Source organism: Drosophila melanogaster, chromosome X, assembly GCF_000001215.4.
Source record: "Drosophila melanogaster chromosome X".
Classification (NCBI taxonomy): domain Eukaryota; kingdom Metazoa; phylum Arthropoda; class Insecta; order Diptera; family Drosophilidae; genus Drosophila; species Drosophila melanogaster.
Window position 1 is genome coordinate 16,826,670 of NC_004354.4, and position 20,238 is coordinate 16,846,907.

Sequence of the window (20,238 nt, forward strand, 5' to 3'; positions counted from 1 at the left end):
ACTATGTGCTTGGATTTCAATAAACTTAATAGGAATTCTTTATTTCTGGAAAGCAACTCTGAACGTTTTCCGACATTTGTTGGCAATCGACATCGCTATCGATGTGGCTATAATAAAAGTAGTTGTAATCGAAATATACATACATAGTTATATACAGGCGTTACGCTAAGACTAAGACTAATTACTACCCTGTAGTTTTGTTGCTTGATTGCCGCCCTGCCCTGGCATTAATTCAATAATATACAATATATGTGTTTAAAACTGATATGAGCGCATCATGTGTGGTTCCGTTATTTCTTTTTCGGCTATATACAACTTTGGACTAGATGCTGTGCGTTTCAAAAAAAAAAAACTCTATGTACACTGCGAGAGAATCGATATCGTTTTTGATAGGCTCTGCGAGTTAAAATACTATCTGCTTAAAATCAAAGTAAATACAATGCCATTATGCTATGACAAGCTAATAGTTAGCTTACAATTTATAATAAGACATACGGATATATGGCGGTATTCAGCTAAATGCTCTGGGAACTTTCGAAAACACCAGAGTTTCCAGAACACCACTTATCGATGTCGTTGTTACAGTTTTTTTTGCATATGGTTATTTTAAGTGGGTCAAGTACAGAAATCCGTTGCGCTGCCAGTTGGGAAAAAATCTCTTAATTCTCTCTCCTCCATCTACTGCTCCATTAGTTCCATTCAACTCCCTCCCTCGCCACCACTTCCACCCTAGATGTGCAGGGTGGACCCGGGCGGGGAGTTGGATCCACCAGCTCCTCGCTTGGCTGAGGTCTGTGCCGGCTCCAGATCCTTCGACCGACCCCAGCTGATGACCAGGCATTCGTAGGTCGGCGGCGGTAGCTCGAACTTGACCACGCTTTCGTAACTTGGCGGCAGTGAGTCGACAATGCGCAGCACATCGTTCTGGGAGTTGATCTGGAAAGTTGTTTCGGATTATTAATGGAATATTTACATATAATCCATAGACATCCTGCTTGGCACTCACATGTGGCATGGCTCCATTGGTGGCCCTGTTTCCCGCCTCGTCGATGGGTCCCGCCCAAATGCAGACGCCCATGCGGTGCGTGACATAACCGCAGATGATCACGCTGATCACCAGCATCCCGATGCCCAGGGCGAAAACCAACCAGCGAGACTCCACGCTATTGTCCCGCAGATTCTTCTCCAACTGCAGGGCGCAGAGGATAAGCACCGGCACGGCCACCATGGCCACCAACAGGTCGATAATGGGACGTTGGGTGCTGGGTCCGGCGTTCAGGGGACTACGTCCGGTTCCGGATCCATTGGGCGTTCCAGCTGGATGTTGGGAGCCAAAGTTCTGGCTGCTGCTGTTCGGCGTCAAGGTGGAACGGGCCACCACAGTGTTGTGGTTTTGTAGTACCATTCTGGGAAATTAGACACAAATCCAGGATTATACGGAGGAAAACTAAGGGGAGTGTTGATTAAAGATTTAAATTTTGTTTGTTTCTATTTTGTGAAATATTTACTTTGTTACCTAAGCCTACTTATTTATATTACAACATATAAATGTATATTATTGTTATGATATGGTGTTATTTTTTCTAGTGTAGTCTAGACATCTCATGTTTATTTGATGGGAACTTCGGCTAATTGGTGACTCTCAATTGTTAATCCCCCCAATGAATACTCATGAGATTTTTGCATTTGAAGCTGTTCCGATCACTAACTGTAATCACTGCACTATCCAGACAATGGGTTATTATATTGTACATATGCAGCATACTATTAGATCTGAGCTAATTTCATAAGAATTCATGCAGATGCATTACACAAGAACAAAATATTTAATGTACATAATTAGATTTGAATCGATTTGTACCCAGTATGTGAGAAATAAATCCGAATAGAACTGGATAACTAATTGTTGCAAATACAACTGGATTGTTACTATAGTTTTATTGCTTTTTATTTTATTTTAATGAGATTTTTTTGTATCGTGTTAATGGATCCGATATTTTTCCATTTACTTCGCCGAGAACACTTTCCTGCCTAATTGCTGTATTCGATTTGTTTGGCAAATATTTAGCGTGTATCGCATTGGGTTAATAATACAATAAACATTTGATAAACGCCCCATCTTTGTCAATAAAATCAACTGCGTCACTGAGGCGCAGACGGTGAAAATCAAATATTTGCTAAGCATTTCTCGTTTAGAGTCCAATTAACATTGGTTAGCATTCAATTACCGGCCAAGATGTATCATATTCCAAAGCCCACCCATTTGTATGTCTCCGATTCTGTTTGGGATTGTAGTCTATATAGCCATATACATACAAAAACATATATATATATATATATATATATAGATATGGCGAATATCATTCGTACCTGGGATCAAAGGCGTTGCTCAGCAACAAGTCGTAAACGGCGCGCATTTCGATATTCGTTCTATTCACTCCTCTCGATTTTGTTTTTCTATTGATATCAATTGGTTAATTTATAACTGTCTCTATATTGTTGATGTGAGCATATTTATTCAATGATTTCAATGCGACACATGAGTTGAATTGTTGATGCAGTCCTTCATTTTTCCAGCCATCGAGGTTCTAATATCGATGTTTTATTATTTGAGCTAAGAAAATTGACTTTAATTCTCACATAGATGCGTTTTAACGAACATCGTTTTTGTCTATTATTTAATTAATTAATATCCACGGTAATTAAAATGCGAGAAATTAACATTTTGTTATCTGATTAGTTGTATTAAGTGCGCTTAACACATTGTTTATATTGTTCGCTTTAAAAATGCAACTTATTGTACAAATATTTCTCAATGAGAGTTTCTATCTACACTGAAAACGAAATCACTGAATATTTTGAATATTTTCAAAAGTGTAAATTGATACTATTTAATTCGTTTGCTGTTTGTTTGCATTAAAACATTAGGTAAACAAAAAAACCGGGTGTTTACGTTTAATTTATATCTACTTGTATATGCTTTGTTTTTCTTTATAAAGTTTATAATTTATGTGCATATTATTTATGGTGTTGTGAGAGGAGCGCTTTATGGCTGTGTTTTTTTTTTTACACCGCCCAGAGATAAGACCGAAAAATCAAGATGAAATGGCATGAACGACACAACCGGCGTATACTTGATGTGTAAAACTATGGTGGATGGACCTGCATCGAAGATCGGTCTTATCAACAGGGGATTTCCAGTTCACTTCAACGATAAGAGCCTGCACGTGATTGTTTGTCGTTCTTACACACATATGTACATATGTGTATTGATTTGCCTCAATAAGAAGATAGTATTTGTCAATTAACACTTCATCATTGGACTTCACTTGCACAAAATAAACAAAAAAAAAACCAAAAAACAATCAAACAAACTGCGAAGGAAATTAAAGCCAGCTCGGTCGGGCTGAAACCGATTCGTGGCGATCTGGGCTGGTCAAATGTTGAAATCGGACTGGAAAAGCGTCCAGCAAAAGTGGCCATATAGCATAATCGATGTGGATATGCTGTCAGCTGAGAGCTTCATAACTTTCATATCTGAACTTTGGACGTACCCTAGTGTATAAGGAATTGAAGTAAACAATTGAAGCTCAAATTGCCTAAAGGCTGCAGTTTCTGAACTTTGGACATATATGTATATGAACCTTGTTGGTGAAAAATAATGAATCTTTGATCAACAGTAAGCTGAAGAAAAGTGCCAACATACCCTGGAAACAGCAATGGATAGCAGCACACGATTACAGAATGCAATTGAAGAATGAAAAGCTAAGCGAAAAAAATTAGTCTATTTTTTTTTTTGTCAATTGCAGTGGTGAAAATTAAACATTGCAAAAGGGAATGGAGAGTTGGTAATTGCCCAAGAAAATGATAATAACAGCAGGCAAGTTAATAAGGTTCTTGTCATCTGGTATTATCTAGAAACCGGTTGCAAAGAATTGCCATCGCTCCTTTGATATTGTGAACTTTATCTGAAAGTTGTCTGAACTCTGGTAGATACATATATGTATGTATGTATTACAGATACCAGATAGCGTGGCGACATGTCTTGATTACCGGTGAAATACTTAAGATCTCTGCAAATTAGAATGCGGCGAACTTCGAGATGTGAAAACCTCGAAGTCGATCAGACAATGGAATGGATTTGCAATTGTAATGCCAACTGCGTTTACTGAATGGAATCGTCCGAATCTCGTCGGCCACAATAGATATTCTCTTAATTGCAGTCCATATAGATTCAGATACAGATGCATCATATGACAAGCGCAAATATGATATGCACAGATGGTGTGCGTCTGTTATCAGTTCACACTGATAAGACAGCGGAATGGCTTAAATATATATGTGTGTGTATATACTCAAATATAAACCGGTTGGTTGCAAAGTGTTTGTCATTGATTGTCCTCGTTTTTATTCCCGTTTTCCGACTCGTTTGCCTCATTTGAATGATTTAATGCGCTTGTTAATTTATAAAGTTTGCTTTCTGGGTGAGGACCCAATTTGGGAAGACTCCCCGACATCGATTTGCGTAAGAATCGGGGCGCATTAACCTTTTCCCTTGTTTCCCGTTATTGTTTCCCTCGAATTTCATCTGGTCCAACTTTGTATTTCCAACTAATTTTGTTTGCCATAAACATATATGTATGTACATATGTATATTTGCGAAGCTGCAAGATTAAAGATTCAAGTCAATCTTTGCTCAAGCATTTCCGTATCTTCCAGATACTTTTACATTTTGATTAATAAACTTCCGGTGCAGGGATGATATGCGTAGTACTCTACGTGACGATATCCGAATTTGGAATATAAGTAGTTCCACACACTTCCATTCACAAATTGCATCAGCATCGGGTCGAAAATCGATTCGAGTCATTGACCAGATGTTGAAAAGCACATTATATATCCAGAGGTTAAGTGTGTGTGTGTGTGTGTGATATGGTCATATATCTTTAGCGGTTGCATGTGCACGTTGTCAGCTGACTGGCAGTACGAATAGCAAAATGATTGCCTAAAAATACAAATTAGCTGTCAGCGACGCCCACAAATACTGGGAAAATCGACTGAAGGGAAGGGCCGAAAGAAAATGCTGGCAAAACTCTAAATCGCGGACAGTACAGATATACCATATAGCATATAGTTTAGGCAAAATAACCGGCAATTACAAATAAAACATTACTACTACTGGCTGAGCTTGACTTTGAAAAGAGGGACTTTGGATCGCGATTCGAGCGTCAGCAGTGGCCCAGAAACCCAATTGGAGTACAAATCAGCCAAGTGCAGAGATCACCAGAACATTTATCGGTTCCATATGCCATATATTTACTTACATATGTGGTATGTATGTACATATATGTATCATATTTCTGCTGACTCGACTTTAGTTGCTTTCGAGGGAGCTGCACTTTCGATTCCCGCTAAATTCGCATTTAAAGTTATGCTCTTAAGGCCTTGAATGTATTTATTTCGATACTGGGTTCTCCAGTTTTCCAGATTTTACAAAGAATTAGCCTAGACACGAAAAACAATAACAAGGCCGTAAAAGTATACGATTCCCAGTAGACGGGTGAATTTCCCTATTTGTTTTCTGGAGCACATGCGTCATATGTATGTCCATATATATATATATACCCTATGATTCAGCCCAGCTAGATGGAATTATATGCATATACATATGTACATATATAGAGATTTGGCGAATCTGCAGTTCGCCTCGAATCTTCTGGGGCTTATCAACTCCCGATAAGGGGAATATTGCAGCTCTAGTGCCACAAAAGATATATTAGATGTGGCAATAGAACTATGCACATACTTGGTGGGGATTTTGTGCACCGACCAGATTTCCGATTAGTTGCCAGGGAAAAATGATATACAGCTGTTTGTAAGCAAAAATAATGCACTTAATGGGGGTAGATTTTCATCGGATTACATTGGATATCATGTTGATTGTGCATGGCACAGGCAGATACATTGGTACCATGTTTATATGGACTTCTCCGAATTTACTAGCTGGCTGAAGTAATATGTAATAGTACTTATAGATACATATTATTGAAGGTGACATTCAAATGCCACAGTCAATTTCCAATCAATTGCTCTGCAGCTAAATTATTCCTAATCTTGAAAATGCCAGCTATTTTATGTTATTTATTAACACCACACCAATTTTCCCCTTTTTTCTAAAACGCCTTAAAAACGTTATGAAACCGCCAAGGAAGACGACTACTATAGTTGGACGGGCAAAGTTGCGTTTGTGGCTCAGATCAATGCACAATTTAATTAAAATTCCTTGGCCGCCATTCCCGACCTCCCTCACCATTATCCGTTGTGTGGCAATCTATATGGCACAAACAGACACAACATAGCATAGCACAACAATTTCCTTAATTGCCGCGACAAGAAAATCATAAAACTAAAGCAGAAAATGAAAAAGAAAAACTTGACGAAACTGACGCCCACAAAAAGCGAGGCAACCGATTCTTGGGAATTGTCTGGCCCACTTTGCAAGGGAGCCTGAATCGGATCGGATATAGTACCAGACGCAGCACAGCACAGGGCAATTAACTAGGAATTTGAGCTCTACAAAATTATTATTGAACCTAAGACTCAGCTATACTTCATAAAGTTGAACAAGATTGTTGAAAAATCCCATAACTCTTTTTGCTCTTTTCATTACATAATTGGTAAGCGCATGGGAAAATCTAGATACTGTATCTATTCGCCTAACCACCACTATGTTGCACATCTGTATCTTTAAGTGCTTTACATGAAGCAAAACCAAATGAATCGATGACGTTGCCATGGAGTGGCAATGTATAATGTATTAATTGATCAGATCGCCGAGTGTCGCTTAATTGTGAATGGGGGAGAATTTGTTGCCCGATGCCTTTTGATTGACTTGATGGGCGGGAAGAAGCCTAGCGGGCGCAGAGGGGGCGGGGACTCGTGACCCCCTGTGAAGTGAAAGCTTGGCCAGAAAAAACCGAAAAAAAAAGATTCCTCCACTTGTTCAGCTCGCTTCTTCACTTCTCTATTTCCTGTTTGGTCACGTAGTCAAGTTTTTGACAATAATTGGTGGCCATCGTATATAGGAATAAAAAGTGCCTCGGCTCGTTCTGCTAGTTCTACTTTTATTGTTTGTATTTTTTTTTTTTTTTCACATGCTGGACTGCGCAAGAAGTGGCTATATACAACGATACTATATATAGAAACTAATGATGAAAACATTTAATTTCTGTTGCCTGCTATCAATAAATTTTATTTATCCGCTGTTGCTCTTGACGAATCTTCTCACTCGTTGGTGAAACAAAAACATTTCGAAGTGTGGAAACACTTTGTTTACTTTTTTTTTCTTCCCAAGGAAGGGGATTTCAAAATAAATGGCTTTGTTCTAGCTGCTGATAAGCATTGAAACTGAAAACACCTGTTTTCCAAGCGAAGGGATAGCTCAAAAAGAATTTTTTTTTTTTTGTTGCCAATTTGCATGGTCCACAAAGAGAAGAAAAAGAAGAGCAATGCGAATATGCACACCAGCTGTCTGCCATCCCTTTCACTCCACTGGCTTTTGCCACTTTGTGCATTTTATTTATAGAATTAGAAATCGGGGGGTTACTTGGGGTAAACATGTTTGTCGGCATTTGTTACACTTCGGAAAAGCGACCCACTTGGAAAAGCCTATTTGGGAAAGTTGTGACCTCCATGGTATATAAACGTAGTTTGTAGAATGCTAAATAATGATTGAAATTATGATTATTCTAGGGGAACATCATCTTTGACTAAAAAGCTTTTTTACTTTATGGTAACGCTTTTATATCAAAAAATCTATATTCATGTGCATATACGATCTTTTTTATAAGATTAAAGCATTGTTGTTACAATATTATCGCCTTTTATTACTAGCTTAACTAAACCTTTAGTAGCATATAGGAATTTCTTTGTGTGTACTCACTCGAAAATGCTTTTTGGCCGCCGTGGATCTTCCTCTCTCTTTCTGCTCTCTATCTCACGCACTCTTTTGCTCGTTTCGTTTTTGCAATTCTTCGATTGAATTCTCTTCCTCACATTTGAGGAGCACAAAAAGCCAAACAATAAAAAAAAAAAAACAAACAAAAAGCACTGAAATTCTGTTTTTCCTTCTTTTGTTTTATATTAGCAATTATGCACGCGTTTCAATTGTTTTTCGTGGGGGGATTTTTTGTTTTAAAATTTATTTTTGTTTTGTTTTGTTATGTTGTGATTATTTTGCGGTTGCAAATGAGATCTCGAGATCGTTGGCACAAATAATTGCAGCAAGTTGAATGGACTTCTTTGGGGGGAATTTCGTCTTGGATTGGAATTATCGGTGCTGGCTTTGGGTATACTCGTAGTGCTCCTTCCTGAAGTTTGGATCCTCGCCGCTCTCACAGAAAATCCAGCGCCTGTGCACCATTACAACAAATCTTGGATCGATTCTCTCTCCTTCGCGCAGGATTCGTAATAAAGGATTTGGTTTTGTTTTGGTTTCGGATTAGGATTCGGATTCGGAGACACCACCACCCTCGGATTCCTTTTTTGCCCACTCACTGAACTTTGGAATTGTGGAACACAACGATGCTACTACTACGGACGACCGGTCTACGAGCAGGAACTGCGTTCATATACACATCTTCGATCTCGATCTCGACGTGGAATCTCGATGTCGATGTTGGGTATATAGAAATGGATGTTTGTTATTTTCTGTTTTTCCGTCTTCTGTTCGATGGCCCCCCGCTTCCTCTGTTCGACGGTCTTTATTCGGTAGGGTCTTTATGCTTTTCTTTTCTGAACGGCCTGAGAATTTCGAACCAGAGGCGAAGAATGCTGAGAAGCGACTGGCAGATTGCAAACATCGCTGCCAGCGCCTCGCTTTCCGCTGCCGACGTCGACTGAGGCGGCGGCGTTTGTTATTGCTTTTGTTGCGGCTCGCGAAGATGCTCTCCACTCTCCGCTCTCCAATCTTCGCACCAGAGATGTTGCAACTGCTCGGGAAAAAATATATGTAGTCAATGTAACTGCAAATATAATTTAAAAGATCAAATTATGATACAATTTTTATATGAATATTTCTTATAAACTGAACTTTATGTGACTTTGCAATTGTATTTAAGTGGAGAATCCTTAAAAAACTTTATTTTACTATACTATAGATTGGATTTTTTTTAAATTTAATTATAAGCTTGCATGTATTGCTGAAGATTGCCACACTTTATCGACTTCTTTCTTTAAATACTTTTACAAGACCTTGACGGAAGAAAAGCTAGCAGCGCTGCAAAAATTATCAAACTGCTTAACTTCACGAATATGCTAAGAAAAAGTTTAAAAACTGCCCAAAAACAGAAAGTTATTTTTTAAAACATAACCTAAATGAATTAAATTAAAATATTTTTTAAGTCTTTATTGTTTATTTTAGACACAAAAAAAAGAATTATTTATTGATCATAAAACTTTTCTGTTCAAAATCACAGTGATCGCGTTAGCATCTCTAGGAACATTCGTAGAACTAGTTTGGTTCTCTCATCCTCTCGCAGCTACAATGTGAGCTGTATGAATCGTGACGCGAGTGCCAGTTGAAGACTGTCTTCGCAATTCTTCGCTCCGCCGCTCTCTCTACTGCTGCTGCTCGTTCGCTCATTCTCGATTCTGCGCTCGAGTGCCTGGTGATAAGAGATGCCGTTATCTGATTGCCAATGTGACACATTGAGGCGGCGATGGGCCAACGCTTGTTGTTGTTGTCGCAGCTTTACGATCTGCACACGCACACACAAAAGCACTGATAAGAGTAGACACCTCTTCTGCCGCCTGTCTTTCCACCTTCTGTCTGGAGTCTTCTGCTCTTTCTTCGGTCTTGCGACTTCTGCACGCTTATCTTCCTGCTCCTTTATCTTTATTCGCACATTCTTGGCCTGGCAAGTGGTGAAATCTTCACTTACTGGTATTTATTTGTGTCTTTTCGGATAGTTGGCTCTCAGAAATGTTTATGGGGCTTACCTTGGTCGTGAGCCATTGGATTTAGGATCTCAGCGGGGAGTTTCGGGAATTCACTAAGATGTGAGAAGAGATTACAGATTTTGCGAAGCAGCAGAAGCCACTGCATTAGAAGTTATAAAGTGGTAAATGAAAATATTTTTTTTTATACGAGTACAGCAGATAAAAAAGATTATGCCATAAAAACTATAAGATAAAGGAATCATTTTGCGTATCATTCTGCGTTTGCTTCATGCGTTAAGCAGTAGTTTCATTTAAAAATAGTTCGTTTATAAAAAAAAGATATAGCAGGAATTAAATCTTTACGGTTTGATTTGCAATATTGAGCTAAAACAAGAAGGTACGTCCTAAAGTAGGCTTGACTGTACATTACCTTTTGCCTTATCGGACTAATTTTTTGATCCGTAAAAATTGAACAATAAAACCCGATTGCGTCATCCAAATATTGTTTTCTGTTGTATTGTATTGTACGAGTATTTAATTTAAAATAAATGTGGGTCAATGGATTATCAATGCCCCGAATGAGGCGTCGAATAGACACGATTAGCCTGGATACGAAGCACCGGGTACCGTTACACCGATTAGATTATATCATATATGTATGTATGCCCATAGGATAGTTCAATGAACAGATGAAAACCAGTGCAATGACTCGAGATGATCACTCTTTTTTTTTTTTAGGTACGCAGATATATGGATTTCCAGAGAGAACGGGACTTAGAGAGGCAAAGTCCCATTTAAGGTTTTATAGCGAAAACGTGATCGGGCTGCTCTCTAAAAAAAAAAGAAATCCCCTCTCGCTCCCACCACATTTGCCCGTAGCATCGCCTTTGGGAAAAACTTGTACAAAATGCCGGTCACGTCGCATGCTGCTGTATCTGTATCTGCGTATCTTTTCCTGCATCTCAACTTCACTGCCATTCGCAAGTATCTGTATCTTGGCCAAAAGCCCTGCCAAAGAAAATTAGATAAGTCGCATCCCCCGGATAAAACTTGGCCACATTCGGTTCCAGTTTGAGACTCATACTCATATTCCGGGAGACAAATTGATAGCGGGGCAGCAAAGCTTTATGGCTTATGGGACGGGAAGTCGTTGTTGCTTAGGCTTATCTCGAGACCTCGCGGGTAATAATACAAAAAAATATAAATAAAAAAATGTATAAACAGAGGTAAACATCTGACAGTCGGAGCAGGGTGTGGGTGGTGTCGCTATCGCCATTTGATTTGGGTTCGGCATGGCCGTATGCCAACGGAAACTCTGATTTTAATTCGGGGCTTCTCCCCATTTTCAACGGAACCACCTACTTTTATAACTACTCGTGTAAAATTCCAACGTGGAAAACAACTCACTGAATGCTATAGTCGAGTTCCCCGACTATCAGATACCCGTTACTCAGCTAGTGATTACGAACTCGAAATTTAATCATTTTACTTAAGTTTGTGTTTTCGTTAGTGTTGTGTCACAATTAAATTAATTTATTTTCTATTTTTGTTTTTTGTTGCTTAAATTGCGCTTTTATTTATTTACTTCAGTTTTTTTTTTATTTTTCTTGCTGAACAATTTACAATAAACGCTGCCATTTGTTGAGTTTTTCTTGTAGTTTTCCTTGCTGGTTTAAGTTTATTTAATACTTACTGATTTTTATTTTCATGTTGCTCGTACTGTTTTTTTTTTTTAATTTTCTTTCTGCTGGCTAAACCTAAAAAGTTGTTTTGCTGTTGCTTGTTGTGTACACGTACATATATCGAATATTTTTTGATTATTTGATTTAGTTAGTTTTCTTCGAGTTAAGGGGGCAATTTCCCTTTCTAACCACTTAGTTTTTCATCGATTTTGTTTAGAGTTTTTATAGTTTTCGCTACATTTAATGGTTATTTTCATTAGGTGGGGCGTTGGAACAGTAAAAGGGGGAAAACAGTTGGCCAACAGTTCCTATATATATATATATATATATACAATACATATATATATATGTAATTATATATAATCTGGCAAACGATAACAGTGGAAAGCCAAAAGGAAAATTTGTGTGTGACTCGGGGGGGTTTCCCAGTTTTTTTCATGTCTTAGCTTTGGCTATTTTGAAATCGATTTAAATTTGTCACTACCAACACACAGACGCACATCGAGATATATATGGTATATATCGTAGTTTATAATTATTCCGTTTTCTTTTTTCTATTTTCGTTTATCTTTAATTTTACTGAATTCTGTATACTTCATATTGTATAGTTATAGTTATTATTTGCTTGTTAATTTGTAGACACCATTTACAATTACAATTACAGTTACAATTAGATAGACACACACAATGCGATCCTAATTAAATACATTTAATACGCCTCTGATTTTTTGTATCTTTTGTTATTCCTTTTTTTTCGGCCCAAAAGTAGGCAGCATGAGTGCATGAGTGTGTGTGCAAATTACATGTGTATATATATAGTTCCAAGTTTCAAGTTCCTTAGTTTACCTAATTCTAATTGCTATTCCGAAAGATCCGAGGATCAGTTTGATGTTTCACATTAATACATAGCTGCGTCAACTTTCAAAACATTTGCGGCCAAAACAATAGCAGTATAATATAACGTACAGTTTCTAATAATAAAATAAGAAAATCCTATTTTCGAGAACCCAATTTGAAATTTGAATATTTCTCTTATAAGACACAAAACAACAGCTGATTGCTTGTGAGACTTGGTATTGGGTTATACTTTTAAGGGTATTTTGACTTTTTTAAGCACACGCTGCTATTGTTTTGGCCGCAACTGTATGTGTAATAGTTTCGAGTCTTACCCCGTTTGTCCAATCCGAATTATATTTTTTGGGAGAGATTTTACCAAGAGAACCAAGTTCGTTGCGGCTATCAAGTCTCCCTAGTTGTTTAGCCCCTTTATTTGTTTGTAAAGCTCACTTGTTTTTTTTTTTTGTTTTTGTTTTTGATCTAACTTCCTATAAGCTATCACACCTTTGACCCTATCTATCCTACTTCACTGCCCACTCGCCCAGCCGAACTTGGCTCTCGAACTCTCGTTTTCAATCTTCCATTTGCTGCTATACTCTTTAATGTCTATTATTAACATAATTAATTCTAAACATTTACTAAAAACAAAAAAAAAAACATTATGCCGTCTCTCTCTCTCGGTCAAACACACATACTACGCGCACAGTGAGCGGCAAAAAATATTATGATTAAAATCTTAGCTATTCTTTTTCTTATTTTTCTGGCGCCTTAACGATATGTGAGTGGGTGTGTATGGGTATGCAGGTAACTATGCGGGTGTGTGTGTGCGTGTAGGAGAGAGAGAGAGGGAGTGATGAAAAGAGACACCTAGTCAAGGTGTTAAAGGAACTTAAGCCAACAATTTGATTTTTCTTACATTTCTCTGATAGATGGGGGGGGATCGTGTCAAAAGCTGTTTAAAATTTGACCGGCAGAAAAGCTGAATGCTATGGCATCGCATGCGGACAAAAGCTGTCTGGCATGCGTGAGTTTTCAATTTTCAATTTACGTAAGATTTCCGCTTTAATTTCCTATTAATTAAGCTAATTCTCTTAGTTTGAATATAAGTACCTCTTAGAATCGGATTTTTTTTTTTTTGCATTTTCGTATCTTTGGTGTTTTTTGGTTACAGTTTGACATTTACTAGTGGTTTCTCTATAGTATTTCTTCATATTTTCTTGGTGTCTTCGATTACGATCGTTTGCATTTCGGTTAATAATTAATAATTCGTATTTGCTTGTATATTATGAGTATGAGAATAAGGTCTCGGCGGTTGTTGGTGTTGTCTTTCGTCTTCAACTTTTCGTATTCGGTTATTAAAATAAGTACATTCCGGATGGCTTAACTGAGAATCGCTAGAGATTTGAAAACAACTATTGAGTGGCTCCACAAAAAAATAGGGTAATCAAGTTTTCGAAATCTCCAATTGTGGAATTATAAAGTTTACAATATTGCTGTTGAATTCCTGGGGACTTTTGCATTTCGGTGGGGGAATTAGTTCCCATTTCCTATATTTTAGACCTCAGCTGGTAATTGTTTTAAAATATCCATTGATTTCAGAAAAACCTCCAGTATTCGATTATTTTTTGTTCTTAATCAAGCCTTTGGCAGTTTCTTATTTGCATAGTAAGTGGTGTTCTAGCTTTTCGTCTGATTTAGAGGGAGATAGCTATAGCTTGAGATGGCTACTATGGGCAAATTTGGTTGTAAGTATTTCTTGGGGCACTTTGAGGTAACGCATAATCAATCGATCGATTAACAAACAATCACATAAAAAGTACTTCAAAATCGAGAGAACACGCGACACAGTGGCAGATTAATCAAATGAGTAACAACGAATGAGTACCGAATAAGTACCTAGTTCATCTGGTAATTCCCCTACACAAGGACCTTCTAGCCCACTGCGATGACGGGGAATCCCCGCAGCGTATCTCAACGTTTCACCCCGAACAGATTCGGTATGGACTTGATCTTCTTGCGCGAGCAGTTCAGATAATCCTTATACATATCGGATCGCAGGTACCTGGAGTACGAGTCGCTCTTCATCAGGTGATATACATGCGAGGCGGCCACATCGAAGCACCAACGATTGGGGCCACTTGGCGAGTTGACCGCCTCGCGGGCCAGCTCCACCGACTTGGAGTCCACGTTGACCGGACAGGGCGCCTCGGGGGCGAGGAACTCCTGCCATATCTTCTGGATCGCCTCCTTGATCTCCGACTGCGGCAGCGCCTTCATCTCCTGCACCGATTCCCAGAATCTGCGGGAAGTGAAGAAGATAGATGTTTAATAATCAAAGCGCATTTAAATAATTTTTGAGGAAGAGTTTAAGTTGCTGGCTTAATGATTTCTTATTTCCCTATATAGCCAACGATTATGGTAGGCACTCACTTGAGATTTTCGCCGCTGTACTCCTTCTCCAAGAACTTGGTGAACTGCTCGCGTCCAATGGCATCGTTCAGTAACTCCCGCAAACTGAATGCCCAGCGCTTCACGCGCCGCACAGGAACTTCTTTGCTGTTGGATTGAATAGTAATTTAGTTATTAATTAAACGAATTATTTTTTATTTTAACAATTTTAGTTACTTACCTATTTTTCTCCGTATCCCACATCTCGGTGCTGTCTGTTTGCCAAGGATTCGGCAGCTCGGGCGAGGTTATAAAGTAATCGAACTCATTGTACTGATCGTAGTAGGCAACCAAACTGCGAAAAAAAATGTAAATTTTAATGTAATTAATTAATATTTGTATGTATAAATAGATTTCTTACGCCTCGGCCGCCTTTGACACTTTGATTGTGCGACGCTCGAGCTTCTGTTTGCGCAGCGCGATAATCCGCGTCAGTTGCTCGACGGGATTCTTGGCCAGGGAGGCGCCGGCGGATCCGGTTCCATGGCTGGAACCACCGCGTCTGTAGGCCTTCTTTATGTCAATCTCGGTGGTGTTGACGCAGCCGGGCATTGGCCGGTGGACATCCCAGAAGGCCCGCTCCTGCGAGTCCAGCACCTTCCGCTCCAGCTTATCCCGCTTCTTGGCCACTTTGCTCTGCGATTCGGCCTGGAAATATGAAATCATATGAAAATCATCAGAATTAAATCATTCATATTATAAAAGAGTATCCAAAAGATAGTTATTTGTGAAATATGATTTCTGTTAACGGTCTCACCTGCATGAATATAAACTCCCACTTTCTGGAGAACATCTTCTGCAGCTTGGCCAGATTCTCGGCCTCGTAGTCGGCCAACTCCAGACGCGTCTTATTCTGCATGGTGCGCTTGCAAAGGTAGACGGCATAGTCCGTATTCTCGGGCTCCCAGCAATTCGAGGGCCAAAAGTAGGGCGTCTGGAATCTGTGCGAGAATTGCTTATATATATATCTGGATGCCAAGATGCTAAGAGACAGTTAACGCTCACCTGTAGAAGGTGCCGTCATTTTTGACGGTCAGCGCATGATCATCGATGGGAAATATGTACCCATGCGAGCTGAGCAGGTGGGCAAAGTGCAGGGCCTCCGTCACGTCCTCCACGTCGAAGTTCTTGAGAATCCAGGCGACCAGATCCGCACCCGTGAACACCGATGGCACCTTGCTCATGAACGCCTTCACCGTGCGCACCGCCACGCCCGTCGACTCCGCCTGCATCTTCTCGATGATGGCCTCCATCTGGGAATGGAATCGATTTAATTAGCTCCAATTAGCGGCACAACTGACTGGCAATCAATAAGCTGGCATGTGCATAATAAAGATAATGAACCACTCCAAAGACAGAAAGTGAAATGCAATTATCTAGCGAATGCAAATTTGCAAGGCATTGTTCAAGGTAACAATCAAAGGTTTACACATACATATGTATATGCATTAAAGTATAAAGTTGAAATGAAATGATAACTTTGGCTAAGTAAGTATGGGTAAGGCTCAATAACGTTTGGTAGAAAATAGTAGAAATAAGTAATGCAAGTAATGCAATTGCAGTGTAAATAATTACCTTTTTGTACACTAGGATATTGGGTGCATCCTCGTTCTTTCCGCCGCGTTGGTGGTGCGACGCCGATGGAACCGCTAAGGCGGTTGCGGTGGGCGGCTGGGGCGGCTGGGCGGCCGATTGACCCGCCGCCGACTGCTGTGGGTGGGCGTGGTGGTGGTGATGGTGGTTCCCGCTGACGGTCAGCAGTCCGCCGCTAGAGCCGCTCTGCTTGCTGCCCGCCGCCGCCGTCGACGAGGATGTGGCCGAAGAGGAGGATGTGGTGGTGGCCGCTGCCGTCTTGGCTCCAACAACGCTGGCTGTCGATGTGGATGCAGTGGTTGGGTTGCTTGCTGGCGGGGATGCCGATGTTGTGCCTGCTGCTGCTGGAGCACTTGCTGCTGTGGCTACTGCTCCTGTTCCTGTTGCTGCCGGTGAGACCGATGACCCAGTGCCATTGTTACTGCCATTGGCCAGTGGTGTTGGCGATGGCGTGGCTGTGCCGGGTGCTGCTCCTCCTGCACCTCCACCAACGACGGCGGTGGCGGATTGTGGCTCCGGAATGGCCACCGCCAGCGGATCGCTGCTGTTGCTGCTGGTGCAGTCCGTTTTGGCCGGCGCCGCGGTGCTGCTGGCATTGGTGGCTTGTGTTTTGTCCGCCTCCGAGTTCATCGTTACCATTTTCTCGAACGGCTGCGCTCCAGGGATATTTGGTTTCCAGAGCTGTGGCTATTTTTAAACGCTTGGTGCAGAGGGGCGCGGGTGCCGGCTGCTCGTCGAGGGGGGCGTGGGGGCTTGTTCCTGCTGCTGCTCCTTTCGCAAAAGTGGGTGGTGTTTTCCCAGGTCTCCTGTGTGCGTGTGCGTGTGTGTGTGTGGCGGGTGTGTGTGTGCGAATCAATTTGATGGCTTAAATAGATTTTATTCAGCTTGTAGGTGTCATTTTGCCTTTTCTAATGCCATTTTTGGTCGCTTTTTCCACCTCTGGCTCCTCCTTGATGTGCACTTCGTTTTTGCTACTTTTTTTTTCTTCCGTTTCCTTTTTTCCTGTATGCTGGAAATTCACAGGAGTTATGGCACACACACACACACACGCACACAAGGTGTTGGATTGTTTATTACAGTGCTCCAGCAGCTTTCCAGTTAATGTTTTTAATTTATGGATTTTTAGAATTTTTTAAATTTAGTTTTGGTTTTATTTTTAGCAGCGATTTTTCCAAGTTTTCGCTTGCTGTCGCTGTTGCTCCTTTTGCCCTCTCTCTCTCTCTCTCCCTCTCGCTCGCACGTCCTCTCTCGCTCTCGCGCGAAGTGTTTTTTAGCTTTTAGCCCGTAATCATTTTACGGCCCAAAGTCAATCGGCTCCTTAGAGCTTCCTGCTGATAGTCCTTCATCGATTTTTCGTCCTTCCTACCCCAGAAACTCTCTCTCGACTCGCTCTTTTCGCTCTCTTTTCGTCCTGCGGCTGCGCCAATACCGTTGTTTACATCCAGCCAGCTGTTATTTATCGATAACAAGTCCCCGATATCATATCGATAATTGCATATCCTTAGCTTTTAACTTTTAAGCTAAAGGGGTGAGTATTGAAACATGTAGTTGTAAATATCAATTTTTATTACGCGTTTTTATTATAGCGTTTATTATTAATCTGAAATTAGGTTTTATATAAAGAAAACAACAATCATTATTTTCATTTTGCTTTATTTCGATAATAAGAATTTTTGTCTACAAATTATTTTATTCGTTTACATTAATCAAAAAAAAAAGAGATATATTTTTTATGTATGGTATACAAACTAAATGTTTATTTAACGCATAGTGTGTTCATTAGTTGCATAGCGTGATTTTAACTTATAGTGACCTTAGTTGTTATGGCTTTTATACAAAGTTTTGCAATGATTTCGGAAAACATTCAAAAACAGATTACAATAAATAGAACAAAATAATACATATAGTGTGTGCAGGATAAAACATATAGCTAAGGCTAAACGAAGGATCCTTCGTTTCTATCGATATCGATACAGTATTTATGTATTTTACTGCCCCTAAGACTAAGTGGTGTCCGTAGCGCCTCTACACTCGTTTTTTTTATTTACATAGGTTTTCGAATATATATATTCACCGCATAGGGATATATGTAGGTACTTAATTGTGGTATAAATATATATTAACTCTGTCAGCGATTGGCGATATATATGTATCTGCATATCGATAGTTGATCGCCATCGAGAGGTGAGCAGCAGGACCAAATCGGGGTTTATTTCTTATATGACCAGCTCTACATAACGTAACTATTTGTTAGTGGTGGCGAAGAAAGTGGATTAATGGATTTATTCGGTTAATCGGAAAAAATTTAATTTCTTTTAAAAGCTTTGTAGTACAAGAAATATTCTGTCAGAAAAACTCGATATATAATGTAGAAAATATAGAAATGTTGAATGAACAAAAGTGAGACCATATTAAAAGATTTGGGTGTATGGAATCCAAAGACCGTTATGAAATGGTATAAAAAGAAAGCATTTCTCTATAAAAAAAATGGTCGACTTCCATCTCGTATTGTCTACGCTGGGATTCGATAGCGGGTTCGGCTTGGCCTCCGTATAGATCACATTTTGACACTACGTTTATCAATGACATAGAACCATCGTTATCGACATGATTACTCAGATTATGATATAGTACGTATATTATTACTGCTGCTGCTGCTGTTCCCTTGACTGCCTTACCGATCGCTCCCTGTCCCGATCCCGTTCCCTTTCGGACCACAAGGGCTGGCCACTTTGGGCCTGATAGGAAAGCGGAGGAGGCGGTGCCGCCAACTGGGCCTGGGGCACCAGTTCCGCCTGCGGATTGAACTGGTTGTTTGTGTTGTAATTGACCAGGATATCGCCGGCGAGACTGTGACCGATATTCACGCTTCGATCGGGATAGCCCTGATTCTGGGCCTGCACCTGGATGGGCTGTGATTGCACCTGCTGCACTTGCGGCTGTTTGTTCCTCCAGTGCTTGTGCTGGGCCACGGGCACCAGACGGTATAGGGGTTCCGCCGCCGGAGCACTGGGATACCCAGGCACATAGTACGGCGGATAGTGTGGATGCGGATGCGAATGGGCAAGGTGTCCCTGTTTGCTGCTCGGACGCACCCGCTTGAATTGCGGCGGAGGTCGCTGCCAAAACTGCAGCGGATTGGACTGGACAGGAGAAGGTGGCCTCAATTGCTGTTGATCCTCCACAAATTGCGGTATCGGAGTGCTGTAGATCTGCGGCTCATAGATGGGTTGCTGCTGGTGCTGTTTGCCCACGCGGTAGTGCCGACCCGGTAGGTAGGAATCCGGCTGAGTGGCATCCAGATTGGGATCCAACTGGAGCTGCTGTTTGCCGACCCGCAAATGACGCTGACGCTGTCCAGGAGGCTGGTAAACTATCGCCTTGAAGGCGTTCTGATCGTGCTCATCCGCACTGTAGTTCACCATGGGCAGGAAGGGCTGCTTGTCAAAGTCGGGGGCCTGGAAATATGGAATATTAATATATTACATTTACAAGATGCAATCAATCAAACATAGTTTAAGCTTAAAAAGTAACTAAAACACGCACTACAAGTAGCATTGAGCCTGAAACTATGCAGCATTTTTATTCGACTGTCAATAGCTTTTTCAGGCAGCCCATAGATGGCGCTGTGGTGAAATTGCTTATCGTTTTGCATTTGCCTACATAGCAGCAATCAATGTTAGTCTTGATCTTCTGATCAAAATAAAAGGCAAGAATTAAACCTTATTATATAACAATA

At 40.4% G+C, this 20,238-nt stretch overlaps 4 protein-coding genes across 10 annotated transcripts in view, besides 1 other annotated feature; all 4 read right to left on the bottom strand.

Annotated features, from left to right (window-relative positions):
- Positions 1 to 11: 11 nt before the first annotated feature.
- CG46306 (uncharacterized protein) lies at positions 12 to 8,851 on the bottom strand. Its single transcript, NM_001347784.1, has 3 exons — positions 7,943 to 8,851; positions 1,007 to 1,406; positions 12 to 936 (listed from the first exon to the last, which is right to left on the bottom strand). Exon 1 carries the CDS (start codon positions 8,420 to 8,422, stop codon positions 8,330 to 8,332), a length of 93 nt encoding a protein of 30 aa, NP_001334684.1. The 5' UTR covers positions 8,423 to 8,851; the 3' UTR covers positions 12 to 936; positions 1,007 to 1,406; positions 7,943 to 8,329.
- Positions 12 to 8,851, bottom strand: CG13004 (uncharacterized protein). 4 transcript variants are annotated; one of them, NM_001258792.2, is made up of 4 exons: positions 7,943 to 8,851; positions 2,371 to 2,457; positions 1,007 to 1,406; positions 12 to 936 (listed from the first exon to the last, which is right to left on the bottom strand). In NM_001258792.2, exons 2-4 carry the CDS (start codon positions 2,415 to 2,417, stop codon positions 730 to 732), a joined length of 654 nt encoding a protein of 217 aa, NP_001245721.1. In that variant the 5' UTR covers positions 2,418 to 2,457; positions 7,943 to 8,851; the 3' UTR covers positions 12 to 729. The 4 variants fall into 4 exon arrangements, with proteins under 4 accessions (NP_001245721.1, NP_001097006.1, NP_573171.1 ...); NM_001103536.3 differs by lacking the exon at positions 2,371 to 2,457; NM_001201724.1 differs by lacking the exons at positions 2,371 to 2,457; positions 7,943 to 8,851 and adding an exon at positions 1,509 to 1,514 and having other exon boundaries at positions 448 to 936; positions 1,007 to 1,447.
- Positions 8,852 to 11,347: 2,496 nt separating this feature from the next.
- Positions 11,348 to 11,416: a mobile genetic element.
- An 87-nt stretch (positions 11,417 to 11,503) lies between these two features.
- On the bottom strand, positions 11,504 to 17,764 carry RSG7 (Regulator of G-protein signaling 7). 2 transcript variants are annotated; one of them, NM_001258793.3, is made up of 7 exons: positions 16,482 to 17,764; positions 15,912 to 16,159; positions 15,664 to 15,847; positions 15,268 to 15,554; positions 15,088 to 15,201; positions 14,889 to 15,014; positions 11,504 to 14,757 (listed from the first exon to the last, which is right to left on the bottom strand). In NM_001258793.3, the coding sequence occupies exons 1-7, from the start codon at positions 17,136 to 17,138 to the stop codon at positions 14,430 to 14,432; spliced, it is 1,944 nt and encodes a 647-aa protein (NP_001245722.1). In that variant the 5' UTR covers positions 17,139 to 17,764; the 3' UTR covers positions 11,504 to 14,429. The 2 variants fall into 2 exon arrangements, with proteins under 2 accessions (NP_001245722.1, NP_523380.2); NM_078656.4 differs by having other exon boundaries at positions 14,223 to 14,757.
- Positions 17,765 to 18,137: 373 nt separating this feature from the next.
- CG13003 (uncharacterized protein) overlaps positions 18,138 to 20,238 on the bottom strand; it is a 31,738-nt gene continuing 29,637 nt past the window's right edge. For all 3 annotated transcript variants that reach the window (NM_001169308.3, NM_001272700.2, NM_132944.3), the window contains one exon: positions 18,138 to 19,957. In NM_001169308.3, the coding sequence (NP_001162779.1) occupies positions 19,142 to 19,957 (816 nt within the window). In that variant the 3' untranslated portion in view covers positions 18,138 to 19,141. The remainder of the gene's footprint in view (positions 19,958 to 20,238) is intronic.